A 19946-nucleotide genomic window follows, 5' to 3' on the forward strand; every position below is an offset into this window, starting at 1 on the left:
CATTTGGGGATGCTGTTATGCAGACAGGACAAGGAGTGGTAAAATCAAGGACATGATCCTTTAGAATTTCTGGAGAAGGCTGGGAGGAGGAAATCTTGGTGGGGAAAAGAGAGAAACTGAGCCAAAAGCTGCTCCAGGTGTTTGTGGGCATGGAGAGCAGGGGGGGCAGCCCACAGTGCCCACAGAGGGGACCCCTGGCACAGGAGCTGTGTCACAGCCCTGCTTGCTGTGCTGGCACTGCCCAGGGCAGGGTTATAAATACATATCATAATATTGGCTTCTCACTAATACTTAATTGGATTCTATACATATAATCTAAAAGTAACTTTGCTATACAGTTTTTATTGTGCTATTAACTAAACTTAGACATGGTAGTGAAACAGCTGATAGAGTTATGCTGGTGATAATTGAACTGCCTACTTAGTTGGGATAACACCCAGTGAATGTGTGATGAAGACCCCTACTGCTATCAACACCTGGCTGTAAAAATTATAGACCAAAATATAGACTGAGGTGATGATAACAATGGACTAAAAGCACAGCCAAGAAATGCTCTGAAAAGGTGGACCCGATGCTAAACACTTCTTAGAACATGTAAACTACTGTGGGGAAAAGTTTAAATATGCATAATGCTGAATATGCAGTAGGCTGATGCAATAGAAGAGGTTTATAGTAAAATAGTAAAGGGTTTCTCCAAAATAGCAGGAGTGCTCTTGGCTGAATGCCAAGCACACAGCTGTTACCTTTGCCTTATTTTTGTATCCTACTGTCCTGTATGAAACTTCTGAACTTTACCAGGAGAGTGAACCTGGTTTTTCACAGCAGGAAGGAGGAGGCTCAGCAGGATAGGGGCTCTGAGGGAAGCTGGGCCTGCTGAGGATTTAATACTGCTCTGTGAGGGGATGGCAGTGGAGCTCGGAGCTGTGGCATGGGGAGGAACATACACTTTGCAGAAGGATGAGGAGATGACGGTGGGAAACGAGCCCTGCAGGTGCCAGGGGTGCTGGCTGGAAGCCGCTGAGGGGAGGGGAAAGGCGAGGCCGGGACGGCGAGGCCTGGGCCCTGAGGGCCCGCCCGCCATGCTGTTTGCCGTCTCCATAGCAACCGCCGCCCCGGCGCCGCCATCTTGTTTACCGTTACCACGGCAACGCCCGCCATCTTGTTCGGCGTCCCCATAGCAGCGCTCCCGGCCGGGCCGAACCGAGCCGTGCCGGAGCCATGGCGAGCGCGGGGCGGCTGCACGACCTGGACCTCAGCGCCGAGGAGGCGGAGCGGCTCCGGCGCGCTTTCCGCGACGAGCAGTTCCGCGCTCTGTTCGCGGAGTTCGCGGCCGAGCTCACCGACCCCGAGCAGCGGCGGCTGTACGAGGAGGAGGTGGCGGCGCTGGAGCGGGAGCGCGGCGTGGAGGTGCGCTTCGTGCACCCGACGCCGGGCTTTGTTCTGAGGACCAGCCAGGAGGGCTCCCGCCGCTGCTACATCAATGTCTGCAGCAACCCTCTGATGGGGGAGCCGCGGGCCCGCGCCGAGCGCGGCGGGCAGCGCTGGGAGCTGCCCTACAGCCTGGCCCCGGGCCGCGAGGAGCTGCGCCCCGCCGGCCGCCGCCGCCTCCTGTACGACGTGGTGTTCCACCCCGCGGCGCTGCGCCTGGCCGCCCGCAGCGCCCGCTTCTACCGCCTGCTCCGCGACACGGCGCTGGAGGCCGTGGAGAGCCAGTGCGGGGTGCGGCTGGACCGCAACAACGCCGCCGTCCTGCGAGGAGTCTCCTACAAGGGCATCCCGCAGGCGCCCGTCATCCGCTCCCCGCTGCCCGGCGGCGCCCCGAAGCCGCCCGACGACGGCGAGTCCCCGCTGCCGCCCTTCCCCTTCCCGCCCGCCGCCGCCCCGCCGCCCGCCGCCGCCGCCCGAGGCTCCGCGCCCGCCGCGCCCCCGCCGCCCTCCGGCCCCACCACGCCGCGCTGGAGCATCCGGCACCGCTCCTACGTGGACCTGCAGGACTACCGGCACAGCCGCGACTCAGCGCCCAGCCCGGTGCCCCGGGAGCTGGTGGTGACGGTGGAGCTGCCGCTGCTGCGCTCCGCAGAGCAGGCGGAGCTGGAGATCCGCGGGCGGGAGCTGCGGCTGGACTCGCAGTGTCCCGCCTACCGCCTGCGCCTCCGCCTCCCCTACGACGTGGACGAGAGCGGCGGCCGGGCCGCCTTCAACCGGGCCCAGCGGCAGCTGCAGGTCACGCTGCCCGTGGTGCTGCCGCCCGGCCCGCGGGAACCGCCGGGCCCGGCTGGGGAGCGGCTGGAGGAGGCCGAGGGGCCGGCGGAGGCGGAGGCAGGGCCGGCAGAGGCGGGCGGCGGAGCGGCTCCTCCCCCGGAACTCGGGCCTGGCGGCGCGGCCCGGGGCACGTGTGGCGGCGGGGAGCCCGGTGATCCGCTCACCGAACCCCCGGCTGATCCTGACCCACTTTGTGATCCTCCCGCTGCTCCGTCTGCCGAGCCCCTCGCTGAACCACCCCTAGAACGACTCTGTGACCCACCCGCTGAACTCTCGGGTGAACCTCCCGTTGGTCCAACCTCTGAACCCTTTGCTGACTCCCCTGCTGAACCTGGCCCTGATCCAACCTCTGCACCCCCTGCTGAACCTGCCATTGATCCAACCTCTGAACCTGCTACTGATCCAACCTCCGCACCCCCTGCTGAACCTGCTACTGATCCAACCTGTGAACCTGCCCCTGATCCAACCTCTGAATCTGACACTGATCCAACGTCTGAACACCCTGCTGAACCTCCCGTTGGTCCAACCTCTGAACCCTTTGCTGACTCTCCTGCTGAACCCCCCACTGAACCCGCCGCTGATCCAACCTCTGAAGCCCCCACTGAACCTGCCCCTGGTCCAACCTCTGATCCCCGCTCTGAGCCCTTCACCGCCGCTGATCCCCCCGCAGAATCCCCTACCGAGCCCCCGGCCCTGCCCTGCTCCGGCGCCGCTTCCCCCATCGCCATCCCCGATCCAGCCATGCCCACCGGGGACCCCCCTCCGCCGGCCTCCGCGGGCCCTCCCATGGAGACGGCCACATGCCCTCCGTTCCGTGCCCGGCAGGACGAGGTGTCCCTCACGCTGCTCCTGCTGGTGCCCGGCATTCAGCCCCAGAGCCTCCGCGGGGATTTGGGCACCCACCACTACAGTCTCCGCTTCCGCACCGACGGCGCTGCCTTCGCCCTGTTCCTGCGCTTCCCTCCCTCCGCAGCGCTGCTGAGCCCCGAGAGCAGCGTCAGCATCTCTGCCCACAACGCCGTGGTGGGGCTGGCCAAGGCCCCCGGCAGCACCGGGCTCTGGGACAGCTTCAGCTTCGGCCCCGCGCCCTCCGCTCTGCAGGTAACGCGTGGGGCGTCACTGCCCGATGCTGGCTGGGTGTGCCCGCTGTTTGCCAGCGCTGGCTCACGGAGGTGCGAGGAGCAGCTCGGAGCTGCTGCTTCCTCCCAGAGCTGCTCCCGGATATCAGTGCCGTGACCTGATTTGTGCGAGTCTTGTACAAGGTCACACCGCGGAGCTGACACCTTCATCCTTGGAATTGGAATGACTTCTGCCTCCCATACAAATTTTTTTTTCTAAGGGAAATTCTGGTGATGAATGAAAACGGTGCCTATGTCCTCTATGTCCTTAGTGCTCGCTTTTAAAGCCCTGTAAATTGCTCGTGCAGCCTGTTCACACAAAGAAAGCTCTTTATGATCCACCAGGCTTACACACACCACCATGAAGTGTAGGGGGAGTGTCCCTGTGTCTGTGTTTGGGACAGAATTCCCATTTACAGCCACAGAAACCCCCATTAGTTCAACCAGAGCAGAACAGCAAGCAGCAGCTGTGAGCTGTCCCACTTTGCTGGGATAAATCTTCACCACCTCTGTCTGAATGTGATTCTAATTTAGTATTTTCAGATTTTATGGGTTGTTGGGCAGTGGTGCTCCCGTGGTGGGAGGCAGTGAGGTGGCTGCATCCAGTGTCCCCAAAGGGATGCCCACCTTGTGACACTCTTTGTCCAGAGCCACTCAGAGAAGTTTTGTGGAGAGCCACGTTCCTCTGTGAGCTCAGACTTGCAGACAGCTCCTCATGAGCAGGGATTAAAGCTGCACAGTTCTTGTGCAGCCTTGTAGCCATGGGATTTGGAGTTTGGCTGGAGCTGAGAGCAATAAAATCCTCTGCAGTCTGGATCACGTGCAGCGGGATTGCACGTCCAGGAAGCTGGCAGGCTTCAGGCACATCCACTGGGATGGACTTGGCTTGGAGCAGCTTAATTGCTCCATCCCTCCAACTAGAAATGGCTTGTGCATGGTTTTGAGTGATATTTATCCAATTAGTGTTTGTGCAGCTGAAACCACGTCGAGTTTTTGCCATTTAGCAGCCACACACCTTCTACAGCAGCAATTCCTGTGAAGGAGGAGCTGATCATTTCGGGGAAAGTATCAAAGATGATGAATTTATGGAGAGCCACCCACGCTGAGCTGTTTGCAGAGCGTTTCCTTTGCTTTTACCGGAGCAGGAGCCTGCAAGTCTGTGCAAGTGGGGCCACAGAACACTCAGTGCTGCTGTTCACTGCTGTGATCTGGCACTGCCTGCTGCTGCCACGTCAAAAAAGCCACTGTGTAAACTCCTGCCTGGTTTCTGTGCAGGTCCTGAGGCTGCCCAGGGCACTGGTGGAGTCCCCATCCCTGGGAATGCTCAGAAAACCTGTGGATGTGGCACTTGAGAACGTGGGTTAGTGGTGAGCATGGTGGAGGCCGCAAGTTTGGGATATGGATTTGTTATTGCAGTTGGAGGAACATTTTGTGATTGAAAGGTTTTAAAAGGCCACCCAGTAATGAGATTTTTTGGCTTTGTGAGTTACAAAAACCCCTTGAATGTGCTGATTTTATTATATATTGCAAAATGTTTTGGGTGGAGTAGGAGAAAGAGGTTGGGCATTAGTCATCAACTTCCTGGCCATTCATTCACAGCAGACTCCAAGAGATTCTCCTGGCCTCCAGTCCTGTTGGACGCTGGGCCTGCAAACTGAAGCAGGAGAAATAAACTGAAGCCATTTGTCCTGTTTGCTTTTCTTTTTAAATCTGTGCCATTTCCCCAAAGTGCCTGAGAGCTGCTCAGAGTGAAGGGAGAAAAATGAATATTTAATTAGAGCCACTATTACTTGCTGCCTTCTGGCCATTAACCATTTGTTCCTGGTCGCTTTTCTTCTACTTAAGTTGATTCCTTCAATTTGTCTGGTGCCACCTTGGGGGTTTTTCTGCCTCGAGTCTCATTCTATAAATCAGAGCTGTGGTTCTTGCACTGAGACCTGTAAGGAGTCACATCAGTCACTGCAGAGTGCAGAGCAGTGCCAGGGCCTGAAGGAGCTTTGGGGCTGAGGCCAGCAGGAATCTTATCCTGGAGCAGGAATTTCATCCTGGAGCAGGAATTTCATCCTGGAGCAGGAATTTTATCCTAGAGCAGGAATCATCCTGGAGCAGGAATTTCATCCTGGAGCAGGATTTTCATCCTGGAGCAGGAATCATCCTGGAGGAGAAATTTTATCCTGGAGCAGGAATTTTATCCTGGAGCGGGAATTTCATCCTGGAGCAGGAATCTCATCCTAGAGCAGGAATCATCCTGGAGGAGAAATTTTATCCTGAAGCAGGAATCTTATCCTGGATCCTGGAGCAGGAATTTTATCCTGGAGCAGGAATTTCATTCTGGAGCAGGAATTTTATCCTGGATCCAGGAATCTTATCCTGGAGCAGGAATTTCAACCTGGAGCAGGAATTTTATCCTGGAACAGGAATTTTATCCTGGAGCAGGAATTTTATCCTGCACCTCCCAATCTGCTTGTTGGCCATCTCCTCTCTCCAGAGGATGGTGCCTGGCAAAAGTGAATCATGGAGTGGTTTGGGTTGGGAGGGTTCTTAAAGCTCAACCATTCCCACAGGCAGGGACTCCTTTTGCTATCCCAGGTTGCTCCAAGTCCTGTCCAGTGTTTTTAACTGGAATTCCTGCTCTGCTCCATTTTGGGAGGCTGATGGAGGCTGGGGGTTGCTGTGCTGTTCCATGGAGCAGATCCCTCCCTGGGTTAGTTCAGAGGCTGCTCTTCCATGCCATGATGGCTTTGTAGTGCCTGCCCAGATCATTCCCATTAAATTCCAGTTCCTCCTTGGAATCTGGTCTGATCCACGTGCTGGTAGAAGAATGAGTTGGGCTCATCCTTAGAGCACCATGCTTGAAACAGAACTTGAGGAGCTGCTTTTCCTTTTGCAGTCAGCAGTGCCTGAATCCCTGTGCTGGAAGAGGGATCTATTTAGAGCTCAGTTTCCAGGGATGCTGAGCACTTGGAATTCCCACCCCTGCCTCTTTCCAGGAAATCTCTACAGTGCCCTGCTCCTCCCTGGACCTTCACTGTGAGCAGTTTCCCTCCTTGGCCAAAGCAGAATGTCCAGGCTAAAGTTGGACTTGATGATCTCGGAGATCTTTTCCATCCTCTTGGTTCCATGACTGGTTATGGTGACCAGAAATCCTCTAAAGAATAAAGATTCCATAACTGTGAGCGTTGTGAGTGTAGGGTCACACATTTCAGGGGTTTGAAAGCCACCTTTTGTCACTGCCCTGCTGCTCAGTCACTGCAGCAGAGACCACAGTGCTGATCCTTCTTCAGGCCCATTATTTCCAGGGAATAATTTCCTAACCTGAGGAAGCTGCCTGATTTCCCCACTGCCGAAATCTCTGCGTTTTGCCTCAAAATTCCAGCCATGGGCTGTGCTCTCCCCATTGCTCTTCATTGCAGTTCACCCTCCATAACCTTCTACACCTTGTGCTTAAATCCTGGGAATTCAGGCTTGGGAAACTCCTGCATCAGAGAATTTCCCTTTCATTTCCAGACAACACAGCCTGGGGAGAAAATGACGAAGGAGAAGGGTTGGGAGTTAAATAACCATGAATACAATTTGTAAGCCTGCCAGGCAGGGATTCTGAGAACACGTCCCAGTGTGTCCTGGTTTATGGTAGTGCTGGAGCTGGGCAATTATGGAAATTGTGCCTTTGGAAAGCACTTGGAAGGTCTGGGAATGTTTGGCCTGCTGGGGTTAAATGCTCCATTCCTAACAGAAATAAAAAGCAGTTTTCTGGGGGTGTATTGAGCTGCTCAGACTTGGGGGCTCACTTCTTGGAGCATGTGAAACACAGCTGGCAGGGAGTGAATTCTGCAGTTTTGGGGTCGTGTCTGCTCGTTTTCACGGGATTAGAAAAAGCCTGGTTCGTGCAGGAATTCCCGTTTGGGCTGATCCCCACCCTTCCTGCCCTTCTCAGGGGCCTGCAGTGGGTTTGTTCAAAGGATGTGTGCTCATTCCTCTGGCCATTCCCCCCGTGCTGGGCAGGGAATTGCAGCCAGCCCATCCCTTTCCTAAAAGCCCCCTTCAGATCTTGTGGAGAATATTCAGATTTAACTCACACAAACCCCCCCGGGGCTCCAGAGAGCAGCAGGGAGCAGAGGAAAACAGAGGAAATATTTCCTCTGCTTTCCTATGCATTGCTTTTTTTTTTTTTTTTTTTCACATTTACAGGCTGAAAAAGATTATATTGAACATTCCTGAGGAGTTCATGGTTGGAGCTGGGTCTGAGTTAGGCTGTGTGTGAGGGATCCAAATGGGAATTGCTCAGAGATAGGGGAAGTTTTGTTTAACTTTTCTGGGAGTGTTGAGGCCTCCATGCAGGATGTTCCACATGGGTGTGATTTTTCTGCTGGGCACAGCCACCAGTGCCTTGGGAAGGAGACCCTTTGGAGGCTCCTGGTGCTTTTTCCTTCAGAAAGCAGCTGGTAAAAAAAAAAAGTGGAGCTGTTGGAGCAAGTCCAGAGAGGCCACAGAGCTGCTCCAAGGGCTGGAGCCAGGCTGGGAGAGCTGGGAATGCTCCCTGGAGAGGAGAAGGCTCCAGGGAGAGCTCAGAGCCCCTGGCAGGGCCTGGAGGGGCTCCAGGAGAGCTGGAGAGGGACTGGGGACAAGGGATGGAGGGACAGGAGCCAGGGAATGGCTGCCAGTGCCAGAGGGCAGGGATGGGTGGGAGATTGGGAATTGGGAATTCCTGGCTGGGCTGGAATTGCCAGAGCAGCTGTGGCTGCCCCTGGATCCCTGGCAGTGCCCAAGGCCAGGCTGGACACTGGGGCACCCTGGGACAGTGGGAGGTGTCCCAGGGCTGGCACTGGGTGGGATTTAAGTTCCCTTCCCATCCAGACCATTCTGGGATTCTGGGATAAGTGGCCCTAGAGGAGGCTGAGGCCTGGTCAGGTGATCTGGGCTGATCCAGCCTGGCCTTGGGCACTGCCAGGGATGCAGGGGCAGCCCCAGCTGCTCTGGGCACCTGTGCCAGGGCCTGCCCACCCTCCCAGCCAGGAATTCCCAATTCCCAAAATCCCAGCTACATTTCCCTTGTGTGGGGCTGGAGGTGCCAGAGTTCTGTTGCTCCTGGCACTGGGACCATGTGGAAAAGGCCAAGGGCTGGATGTGCCCCCAAGGGCTGGAAATGTCCCCAAGGGCTGGAAGTGTCCCCAAGGGCTGGAAATGTCCCCTTGGGCCATGCTGGGCCGTCCTTTTGTTCCTGCTGTGCTCAGAATTTGGGCTCTTGTGGATGAAAGTGTTCCTTGGTTGGAGAGTCAGCCAAGCATGAAGCCTTGAGAGCTGTGTTGGGACGTGTCAGACATGGATGTTTTAAACCTTCCCCACCTTTCATGGAGAAATCCATCCTGGAGAGCTGCTTTGCTCTCATTTCCAAGCTATTTGGAGTTTATAATTTTCCATTTCCAAGCTACTATAAAGACTTATTGTAATAGTCAGGGGTTACTTCTAAGAAGATGCTGCTGGAAACTGGGGCTGTTGAATGTAATCCTCCAACAGTTTATTTTTGGTTCAGTTAATTCTGTGCTCAGCATTTCAAGACTCTTGGCAAGTTTTTTTGGGAGGTCAGAGAAGGACAAAGAAGGAGAACACAACAAACTTATTATTTCACATTTTTCAAAGTAATCCCTTTCCCAAGCTACATTAAGGACCATAATTAGTTTGCTTCTGCTATAAAACAAACTAATTTCTGAATAGTCTTTAATTGGTAGCTGCATTTTGGGAATACCATGACTACACAAAACAGTTATGTCAGGAAACATTATTAACCTGCTGATGAAGCTCATCAAAGCTTCTTTGGAGCTGTTTCATCTTTGCAGTCATGAGCACCTCAGAAAAGTTTTCATTTCACTCTGGGTACTTTCAAATTCTCAGCTCTCAGAGCTGCTTTGTGCTGGGATCCCACAAATGCAGAGGTCAGGAAATCCAAGTCCTTTCCCATCAGTTGTTGGGTTTGGATGAGAGAGGTTGTGGTTGCCCCATCCCTGGAAGTGCCCAAAGCCAGCTTGGATGGGGTTTGGAGCAGCCTGGGACAGTGGAAGGGTTGGAATTCTATGGGATTTAAATCCCCTCCCAACCCAAGCCATTCTGAGATTCCCTGATCCACTCATTACAGGAACCACCAAAATAATTTAAGCTTGAAATCTGTCCTGCTTTTCAAACTTGCAGGCTGTGTGGGAGGTAACTCTGGATGGAAAGTGTCTTCAGTGTGAGAAATGAAAGCAGAATGAGCCCATCTGAGAGCTGGGGGCAGCCGGGAGGGGAGCTCCCGGTGCTGGGAGACACGGGGACGGGTTTGAATGATGAATGTTCCAGAAACCAAAGTCATCCCTGCTAAGGTTTATGTTAATTTGGTCTCAGTTTAGTCACAGGGAAGAATGAATGTGTACCAAACAGCAGATGACAGTGTGTGCAGGGAAAAACAAATTAAATTCGAAGTTGCTAAGAGAGCATCATAAATACCAGAAAATAAACGGCTTAAATTGAAGAATTATTTTACAGGGTCATTGAAATCAGCTGCAGATGGTTGTCCTCTGTTTGCTCTGGCTTGGAAGGCAGAGCAGGCTTTAGAATAAATTCCTGGATCATTTTTTTCCAAGGTCTGTGCTCTGATAACATCTGCAGTAATATAAATGGCTCGGTGAGTGCTCCCCGTGAATGCAAAGTCTGAGTTCCAGTGCCTGGTGGAGCAGGCTAATGAGAATCACCTTCCTGACAACAAACACACCCCAGGGCCATGATTTATGGCAGGCCATGGGGTGGGGATGGGATGAAATGGTAAAGACTTTTGGGAATTCAGTGCTGGGCTGGGGTGAAACTTGGTAAGATTGGTTTGTGCAGTGAGTCAGAATTAACGGAGCGACAGCACAAGGGGTTCCTTTTTACCCTCCTTTGAAGCACTGATTAATCACAGAATTATGAAATCATTATGGAATCACAGGGATCATCCAGGGCAGCCCCTGCCCTGCCCAGAGCCCCAACACTCCCACCCTGGGCATCCCTGGCTGCTCCTGCAGCTCTGGGGCTGTGCCCATTCCCTGGGGAGCCTGGGCAGTGCCAGCACCCTCTGGAGTAGTGGAACCTTTCCTGATAATAGACCTCCCATTCAGGTCTTCTTTTTTAACTGTATTTTCTGTGAAGAAAACAAATTCTTTTGCTTTTAATCAGGAAGAATTTCTCCAGAAAGATTCAGGGTGTTTGTATCCAAATTGCAAAGTCCTGATTGCTCTGGGGAGGAGAGGGTGTCCCTCACACAGCCACGGGTGCCAGAGGCAGACTCAGAGGGAAAAGAGATTATTTTCCCTATTTTTATGGAGGAAAAGTAGGATGGGACTTGGTGCAGCCTGGTCTAGTGGAAGGTAATTAAAGGTCCTGAAATCCATCCCATGGCAGGGGTAGGAATGAGCTGAGCTGTGAGGTTCCCTCCAACCAAACCGTGCTGTGATTCCCTGGCTTCCATTTTTCTGCTGGGAGAAAAATTTGATTTTTCTCCTCTTTCTGAGGAGGGTTGTGCTTTGCTCTCCTTGGGAGTGCAGGCACCAAAATCCCAAATCTCCTCCAGGAGGCTGAGCTGGGCTCTGTGGGCCAAAATCCAGGGCAGAGCTGGGAATTCTCCTCCTGAGCTGCCCAGGGCTGGCGTTCAGGAGCCTGTGGGAGTTGTGTGCTGCACAGATTTTGTGTCTGCAGCCCCTGCCTTGCTCTGACACCTTCCCCTGGACTCTGCAGAGCTTTCCCACAGCCTGAAGCTCTGGCTGATCCCTCTCTGGCAGGCAGCAGAGGATGCAGCACCAGGGAATAAGAATTTTCAGGCTTTGCATGCAGAAATGCAAGAAGCAGGGATGTTCTGAGAGGGTTTTCAGTCAGGGCAGCTCTGCTGCACTTTAATCTCTCCCCAAACCATCCCAGCATCCAGTGCTGGCTCCTTGCCTGGATTGTAATCTTGCTGGATAGAAAATGAATCCAATCCTCTGCCTTGGAAAACCAACAGTTCGTGTGTTATGACTTTCCATATTGTGATTTCTAATTTAACTAGTGGAAAAAATAGGACTCTGGCTGATTTTTCCAATCCTTGTTTGGTTTTTTTTTGTTTTTTTTTCAAGATGACAGTGAAATTTTGTACCTCAGACACAATGTGACATCTGGCTGTGCATAAGGCTCCATCCACAGGGGGCCAAAAATGTGCAGAATTGCCTTTTTGCTTCTTGGTCTGCAAGATGTCAGCGATAATTGAATTTAACTTTCATTGGATTGACAGGAAGGTTGAACTGGACCGAGAAATTTAAAAGTGTGACTTAATGTGGAAGGTTTGCAACTTGTCCCTGTTATTTCCAATTAAATAAGGAAGGTAATTCCCAGAACCTAAGCTGCTCCTCTAGGTCAGACCATTTGGATTTTGTCTGTCCTTGCCCTCAGCCTGCACAGATGATGTGTGAATAACACAAGGACAGGGAAGGCTCTGCAGTTCCTATCAAACAGCCCCTCCAGGATATATTTGAGGACCTTTAATTACCTGTAACTGATGTAAATCTCTGAGCCCGTTGCAACACGTTTGAGGTTATTTATGAACAGCCTGGAAACGCACCCCAGGCTGTGTCTCTGCCTGTGGATACCTCTCCTTTTCTTGCTTTTGTTTTGTTTGTTTTTCCAACTGGCTTGTCTGCAGGGAGATCAGAGCAGCCTCCGTGGCTGGGTGTGAAATGGATCCAGCCCCGGGTGCTCCAGATCTGATCCTGGAGCGAGGATCCCGCAGTGCCTCTCCAAGGAGGTGTTTGTGTTCTCCTGCAGGCAGCCAGAGACAAACCCCCAGCAGTCTGACACCTTCCTGCTGCTCACACAGGTGGGGAAGGTGCAACGAGGCTGGGACAAAAAATCATTTTCCAGAGAGAGTCTGCATCTCTGTATTAGTCACCCATCCAGAGAGAGAAATAGTTCCCTTATATTTGATACCATGCAGATTTGTACTTTCAAAATTAGCTAAGCATTGGTTTGAATTCATTTCACCTCATTCTTTGAATGTCTGGCTTAGAATTTCTCCGTCAAGGCTTGAGTGTGCTGTGAAACTTGGGAATTGCTGTCCTGGCTTTCTTTGCAGGGGGTTTTTAGCCCCAGTACCCCTGAAGTGTGGCACAAAAAGAACATAACCTGCTGTTTTCTCTCTTTTTCTTTAGGAGAGGTTGTTTGTCAGTGAGGAGAACGTTGATGGATTTCTAGGCACTGCTTTGTGCCCTTCCCCTTGCTCCCAATCAGCCCTGGAAAGGCAGCCATTAATTGAAGTGCTGGATGTTACTGAGGACAGAATTCAAATCAGGGTGGAGGTAAGGACCCAGGAGCAGCCCAGGCTGATTTATGTTCTTCTGAAAGATCCTATCAAACCCCACTGAAACAGCTTTGTTCCTGTTTTGTCCTGGGGAAGCCCCGCACTGGGGTTATTTGCAAGTGTAAATGTCAGTTTTCAGAAGTAAAACTTGTGTTCGTGCCATTTCATGTCACCCAAGGATTGAAACCTCCTCTGTTTCATTTGGAAGGTGCAGAACTGTGCTCCAGACATTTAAAAAGTGATTTTTCCTTGCAGTGATAGCTCACCCACTCAGCCTTGTACAGGTAGAGAAATCCTGGAGGGTTCTGTCTGGGAAGAATCCTGCCTCATCTTTATTCAGTCCATGTATTGGAATACTTGGTGGGTTCCTGTTGTGTAGATAATTAAACATGAGGCTATTAATCTTAAACACTGGTCTCAAATTCAATCCTTGTAGTCTGAGGCCTCATTCAGGCTCTCCTTCCTCTGCCTAGAGCAAGCCAGGCTGTTTCTGGGATCTGCCACGGGATTAAATCGTCCTCCCTTGGCAAAATAGATGGGCAGATGAAGAAATCAAAATGTTCATTTTGTGAGGAGGAAAGTGTGAGATAAACCCCCCCACGTTCACTGGGATTCCTGGGTAGGCACTGCATCCAAAATTCAGATAAAACTCTTCCTAAAGGGAAGATAAAAGGCAGGAAGAAGCAGGTCCGTGCTGTGGGCCTGGACTGGGGGCTCAGCTGGGGTTAATGTGTGGCTGGGTTACTGGGAGCCACGTTCACAGGAAGAACATGACCTCTGGAACTGGGCTGGAGCACGAGCAGCTTCCCAAAGATACCGGAGCCAGCTCAGCTTTCACAGCTGCTCTGGGCTGCTGGACACGAAAAAATGAAATTCTAAATGTTGGAGAGCAGATGAGTCCCTTTGGGGACCTTAGGGCAGCTGAGAGACTTTAAATGATCCCATTCCTGCTCCTGTGTGGGGCCAGGAGCTGAGTTTGTGGGAAGTACAGTAAAGGTGAGGAGATTTTTAGGAAGTTGTGAAAGCAGGCTTTAAAAATAGAAAGAGTAGAAATTTAGAGTTAGTTGGAAAGTTGGAAAGTAGAAAAGTTGTAATAGTGTAGTAAGTAAGGATATGAAATAATAGTTTGAGTTTTAGATTTGGTTAAGATAGATTTTAAGATTGTAGAAAAATATGTTTAATATGCTATTGGCTAGAAAGTTTTTAAAATGTTCTGTAACAGAAAAATCTTTACTACTAACAAGATATAAACTATTACCATCTTTCAATTATCTCAACCATATCATAAGACTAATAGCACAATAAAACTCAAACCCCACATCCCAGCAGTCCCATCCCATTGATACAAACTCCAGCACAGAGCTGGAGATTCCTGAGGGTCCCTTCCAGCTCATGATCATGTTCCTGTGGGAGAACTGCCCAGTTTGGGAAGGACTCACTGGTGTTTCCCAGGTTTCCTGTGGTTTGGGGCTGTTAGGAAGAGGCTCTGTCCCTGGATCCATGAACCAGCTGCTCTTGGATGGGTCCTGCCTGATCCTGACTCTCCACTGCCAGGGACCTGTGAATTACCAGCAGCTCTTTGCCAAAACTCCCAGTAATGGTGAAATGGTTGTTCAGCACCTCTCCCAGCTCCTGCTCTCCCGAGGCAAACTGCAATTCCCAGATTAGCCCCACAGGCCAGGAATTTCCCTAACTGCAAAGCTCCAACCTTGCAGCAGGAGCTGAGATCCCCTGGCTGATTCTGTGGCCTCTGGGATTTGGGGATTTGGGGATTTGGGATCAGGCTGGGTGTGGGGAGTGGCTGCTGCTGAAAAGGAAAGCAGGAAACCCTGGGGAAGCAGAAGGGGCTCCCTGCCCCTCATTCCCACACACCAGACAAGGGCAGGAAAACCTCAGCGCCCGCTCTGCAAGGAGAATCACAGAATCACAACCTGGTTTGGAACCTCAAGGATCATCTGCTTCCAAAGGGACACTTTCCACTATCCCAGTGGAGCTGAGCTGTTGGACAAACAAACCTCTCCTGTCTTTGTGTGCACAGTTTGTTCCAGCTATGAAATAATTCATTTATTTCCTTGACAGCCACAGGAACGTGATGGACGAGGAACTCTTGGCAGCTCGGGGGGAGCCCTTGCTGGACAGACCGACAGCAACCACCCCGAAACAAAGGCAGAAACAAAGTGTCCTGCAGCCGAGGGAGGTGCAGCAGGAGCCAGCCCGGCTCCCAGAGCGGGAACAATGGGAACAGCAGCCGGCTGTGCTTCACCCCATTGTTCGCAGCCTGAACCTCCTGCCTCCAGCTCAGCCGCTCCCGGCGGATCTGAGAGAACCGAGCCCGATTTAGAAAGTGCTGCTGCAGCAGGAGGCACAGCCACAGCCCCGGGAGCAGCAGGAGAGCGGCAGGGGGGTGGGGACGGGGCTGGGCATGGGCATGGGCATGGGGATGGAGATGGGGCAGGGTGCCCCGTCCTGAGGGAGGTGAACCCTGAGGATGGCAGCGAGCGCATCCTGAGCGATCACCGCACGCACTGCCCCCTGCACTTCCACAGCTCCCTGCTCTACCAGCTGGACTGATTTCATTGTTTTAGAGTTTCCCTCCTTGTTTGATGCTCGTTCTGACTTCCATGGGGATGGAGATGGGGCAGGGTGCCCCATCCTGAGGGAGGTGAACCCCGAGGATGGCAGCGAGCGCATCCTGAGCGATCACCGCACGCACTGCCCTGTGCAGTTCCACAGCTCCCTGCTCTACCAGCTGGACTGATTTCATTGTTTTATCATTTCCTTCTCTTGTTTGATGCTTGTTCTGACTTCCATGTGCTGGTGGGTGACATGGAGGCCATGGGTTCCCACTGAAACTGGTGCAACACCAAAACTTTCCGTGGTTAACAGTTTATCAATTCCCCAATTTGTTGCAATAATTTTACTTGTAAGAAGAGTTGCAGTTGGAGGTGACTCTGAGCTCCTGGAAAAAAAAAATGTATCTTTATTGTTTACATAAATTTTTTATTCTCTTCCCACGTTTCAGGGATTATTTGTATATATCCTCAGTCTAATGGCTCCCTGGGGAATTGAGCAGTAGTCATCATTTTCCAAACCTTTCATTTTGTGATAACTGCAGGATTAGACTCACAGTGATTCTTAGCAATCAAATGAAATTTCTAATTACCCAGAGAAGTTCTAATTAGTCTCCTAGAAATAATCAACATTTATACCCTGTATTCCATCCTAGTGCTGTGTTTCAGATCTGCAGCACCCAGATATCCCCCAGCTGAACAAATTCCATTGCACAAGAACATCCTCTGGGTGCATGTCTGCTCTGAAGTATTTACAACTGGTGAAATGGATTCTCTTTAGCCAGATTAGATTTATTTTTCTCAGTTTCCCTCGAGTGTCAGCGTTTCTCACCTCCCTAAAGCAGAATAACCAGGAGAACACATCTAATAATAAACTTCCTGTTCCCCTTTCTCACTGCTGCTGAACCAACTTCTGTTTTAGTTTGAGAGGTGCTTTAGAGGAGAGTTAATTTTGCCTCGTTTCAGGGCTGCTCTGGCACTGCTGTCACATTCCAGTTTGTGTGAGTGGTTTCAGAGTTCAGCAGCAGCCACAGCTGCCCAGAACACCTGCCCTGCCCTCCCTGGTGGCACATCCTGCTGGAGCTTTGCTGGGCTCAGCTTAACCCCCTCAGCTTTTTGGGAGAGGCCTCCGAGGGCGAGGCTCCAGCACAGCTCCAACCCAGTGGAACAGAACACGGAGCAGTTACTTTGCAAAATTGTGTTTAAATAACCCCTGGAAAAAGAAAAAAGCAGCATTTTCTTTCTCTGGCATATTTCTGTGTTCTACAAAAGCTGCTGAGGTGCTTCTGCCACAGCTGAGTTCACAGAGGAGTGGCACTGAAGCTGCTGGAGCATTCACAGATGGCTCCGTGGCCCCCACTCCCACCACACTGCAGCAGTTCTCACACAGCTAATTTGAAACAACTTTTCTTTTTAAAAAAAATCCAAACAAAAGAGGTGTTGTGCCACCAATTTGCTACCCTTTCCTGCCTCAATTAATGACTATCATTAAAAATGTAATGAAGTTAAATGCACACTGCTGGAAGGAGTGATGGCACAGGTCCAGCCCTCGGGATTAAAGAAGAGAAACTCCCCCCTCCTTCCCATCCTGACTTTTTAGGAACACGAGGTGACATCACCTTTTTGCTGACAATCAAGAACTCCTCTAGGCATACAAAACAACGGAATTTTTTATTTCGGCAGAACTAAAAAAATCATATATTTATCTACATCGTAGTAAAAACAATGAGATTTATTTTCTTTTCATCCTTCATATATTCATCGACACGGCGCAACCGAACCGGGACTCGGGGATCAGGCGTGGGATGACCCTGGGTGGGACCCCAGGCACCACCAGAGCTTTGAAGCACCAAAAAAGATGCACTTAAAAAGTGTTCTCCTCCTCCTCCTCCTCCTCCTCCTCCTCCTCCTCCCAGCAAACACAGCAGCAGGTCACTTTTTGCGTAGGGGCTGCAGCACGTCACCCGTTTCCAAAACGTGGTTGCCAAACATGAGAGATTACTATTTTGGGACACCTTTAACAAGAATGTTTATTCATATTAAAGCAGAAACCAACTCATAAATGCTGTTTATACACGTGTGTGCCTGCAAAGGACACAATGGAACAAGTCAAGGAGAAAAGGCGCTGTGAGGAGGATCCTCACTGGAGTCTGCGGTAGCTCTTACAGAGTTCGTGGTCCCTGATGTCTCCCCACCCTCCGTTCTTGACGTGAGGGGACAGGGGAGCCATGGAGTACCTTTTACTGACACTCATCGCCTCGGGAAACAGGTACTGTTGGTTGCTGTTCAAGAGAGAGTCGATTTTGGCACTCTGGGTGGACGGTCTGCAGGATTTCTTGTGGTGCATGCCACAGTCCCCCGTGTGAAAAATCCTGGGGATTTCGGGAACCAGCACTTTCCAGAACTTTGGAAGACAAGAGACAGTCAAGTGCTGCAGAGTCCAGTCCCAGTTGTAGTCATCGTAGGTGCAGAAGGCGTCCGTGCACTCGATGAGCTTCTGGTAGGTGTCTCTGCCGAAGGCCATGCCCATGTTGTGCTCCGTGGACTTCCACGTCTTCATCTCCACCTTGTCGGCGCGGCCGGCGAAGCCGCCCCGCACGGGGCTGTAGGTGCCCAGCGACACGAGCTGGCACTCGGGGCACTCCCGCTGGCGCAGCGCCCAGAGCCGCTTGAGGACGTGGTAGAAGTCGGGGGCCAGGTAATGATCCTCCTCCAGGAAGAGCACGGGCCCCGCGTGCTCCCGCAGCGCCCGCACGCGCTCCCACACGAAGTGCAGCTTCCACCACCAGTGGTGCTTGGTCTGCGCGAAGCGCGCCTCGCGGTAGTGCCCGAACGAGTCCGGGAACTCGGCGTTGATGCAGCCCAGCCGCAGCGCCGCCGCCTTGCCCACGTCGCGGGGGCAGTCGCGGGGGTCGTGGCCCGGGAACTCGCGCGGGTACAGCTGGATGCTGAACGGGAAGAACACCTGCAGCACCGGGCAGAAGTCCACGCGGGCCGCCAGCCGGTTCAGCTCCTCGGCCCACAGGTCGTGGCTCAGCACCAGGAACACGTTCTCCACGCCCGGCGCCCGCCGCAGCGACTCGAGCAGCAGCCGCAGGTGCTCGGCGCGGTCGTGCACCTGCACCACGAGCACCACGTCGGGCCGCGCCGGGAAGCGCCCGGCGTTCCGCACCGGCTGGTCGAAGTTCAGGCGGTACACGAGCGAGCGGTAACTCAGCGTCGCGTTCTCGGACAGCACCTCCGCCGCCACGGCGGCCGACGCGTTGGCGGCGGGGCGGCGCGGTACCGGCGGCGGGGGCTCGCTGACCCGCGGCGGCTCCCCGGTGCTACCGGGACCGCCCCGCTGCTGCTGCTGCTGCTGCTGCAGCTGCTGCTGCTGCTGCCGCCGCCGCCCGCCGCCGCCGGTGCCCCAGAGCGCCAAGGCGCAGAGCGCCAGCGCCAGCGCCAGCAGCAGCACCTTGCGCTTGTAGACGCGCAGCCGCATCGTCCCGGCGGCGGCGGCCCCGCTCCGCCGCTCCCGCCGCCGCCGCCGCCGCTCCCGCTCCCAGCGCGCGCGCGCCGCCGCCGCCCCGCGCGCACACGTCGCCGCGCCCCATTGGCCGCCGCTGCGGCGACCGCGGCGTCGCCATTGGTCGGAGGAGCCGTCAATCAACTCATCGGCGCTTCCGCCGCGAGGGGAGGGCCGCGCAGCCGCCGCAGCCGCACCGCGCTCTGATTGGGCGGCGCTGGGAGGGGGCGGGGCCAAGGCGTGACGGGAGGGCGGGAAGGGGCAGCGAAATCCTTCGGGATTGTGGAAAAAAGGGAAAAGAACTCTGGAAATGCGAGGAAAACACACGGAAACCAGCCGGGATCCGCGGGAGTAACATGAAAAACAAGTCAGTACTAGGTTTGGAAAACAGCACGTTAAAAAGCAATGACAAGCATTGCAATGACAAGAATAAGGTGAGAAATCATTCTGGAAATGCAGGAATAAGGTAAAATCATTGTAGGACTGAAAGAATTAGATAAAATAACTCTAAGATTGAGAGAAAAAAAATCTAATATTTATAGAATAAAATAAAATAATTCTAGATTTGAAAGATTAGGATTATGAACCCATTCTTGAATGGTAAGAATTAAAAAAATCAGATTAATTAATTCTAGAGTCACAAGTATAAAATGACTCCAAAGTTTTCAACATTAACGTAAGAGTAAAATAATTCCAGAATTGCAAGAAGAAGACAAGGAAACCGTCCCAGATCCCTGCAGGGATGGGGACTCCATCAGTGCCCCATGCTAAAGCCCCCTTTCCATGGAGAAATTTTCCCAAAATCCAAACTAAACCTCCCCCAGCTGGCACTCAATGTGCTCCTGAGCCATCACATCTTCCAGGGAATGGGATTCCTAAAAACTTCTCAAAATAATTCTAGATTTGAAAGGTTAGGATTATGAACCCATTCTTGAATGGTAAGAATTAAAAAAAAAATCAGATTAATTCTAGAATCACAAGTATTTGTTCCCTGTTGTTCCCATCTCCCAGTCATGGAGCAGCTGACAAGATAGGAAATAAAAGAATTGATGGATATGCTCAACATTTTGGTGTCATCCCCAGGAAAATACCAGCAGTTAATTCCTGGAGTACACTGGATGGAAAACCCCTCAGACAAAACACAATCCACACGTGCA

At 52.5% G+C, this 19946-nt stretch overlaps 2 protein-coding genes across 2 annotated transcripts; one reads left to right on the plus strand and one right to left on the minus strand.

Moving 5' to 3' along the window:
- Positions 1-1097: 1097 nt before the first annotated feature.
- DNAAF2 (dynein axonemal assembly factor 2) lies at positions 1098-15422 on the plus strand. Its single transcript, XM_054634389.2, has 3 exons — positions 1098-3363; positions 12563-12709; positions 14791-15422. The coding sequence occupies exons 1-3, from the start codon at positions 1219-1221 to the stop codon at positions 15280-15282; spliced, it is 2784 nt and encodes a 927-aa protein (XP_054490364.2). The 5' UTR covers positions 1098-1218; the 3' UTR covers positions 15283-15422.
- Positions 15423-16933: 1511 nt separating this feature from the next.
- MGAT2 (alpha-1,6-mannosyl-glycoprotein 2-beta-N-acetylglucosaminyltransferase) lies at positions 16934-18851 on the minus strand. Its single transcript, XM_054634392.2, has one exon. It carries the CDS (start codon positions 18763-18765, stop codon positions 17422-17424), a length of 1344 nt encoding a protein of 447 aa, XP_054490367.2. The 5' UTR covers positions 18766-18851; the 3' UTR covers positions 16934-17421.
- Positions 18852-19946: the final 1095 nt, after the last annotated feature.

The sequence above is a fragment of the Agelaius phoeniceus genome, chromosome 6 (assembly GCF_051311805.1).
Source record: "Agelaius phoeniceus isolate bAgePho1 chromosome 6, bAgePho1.hap1, whole genome shotgun sequence".
NCBI lineage: Eukaryota > Metazoa > Chordata > Aves > Passeriformes > Icteridae > Agelaius > Agelaius phoeniceus.

Coding starts and splice junctions, on each gene's coding strand:
- DNAAF2 (XM_054634389.2), top strand. CDS start 1,219: ATGGCGAGCGCGGGGCGGCTGCACGACCTGGACCTCAGCGCCGAGGAG. Junction 3,364..12,562: donor CCGCGCCCTCCGCTCTGCAG/GTAACGCGTGGG, acceptor CTTTTTCTTTAG/GAGAGGTTGTTTGTCAGTGA. Junction 12,710..14,790: donor GAATTCAAATCAGGGTGGAG/GTAAGGACCCAG, acceptor TTTCCTTGACAG/CCACAGGAACGTGATGGACG.
- MGAT2 (XM_054634392.2), bottom strand. CDS start 18,765: ATGCGGCTGCGCGTCTACAAGCGCAAGGTGCTGCTGCTGGCGCTGGCG.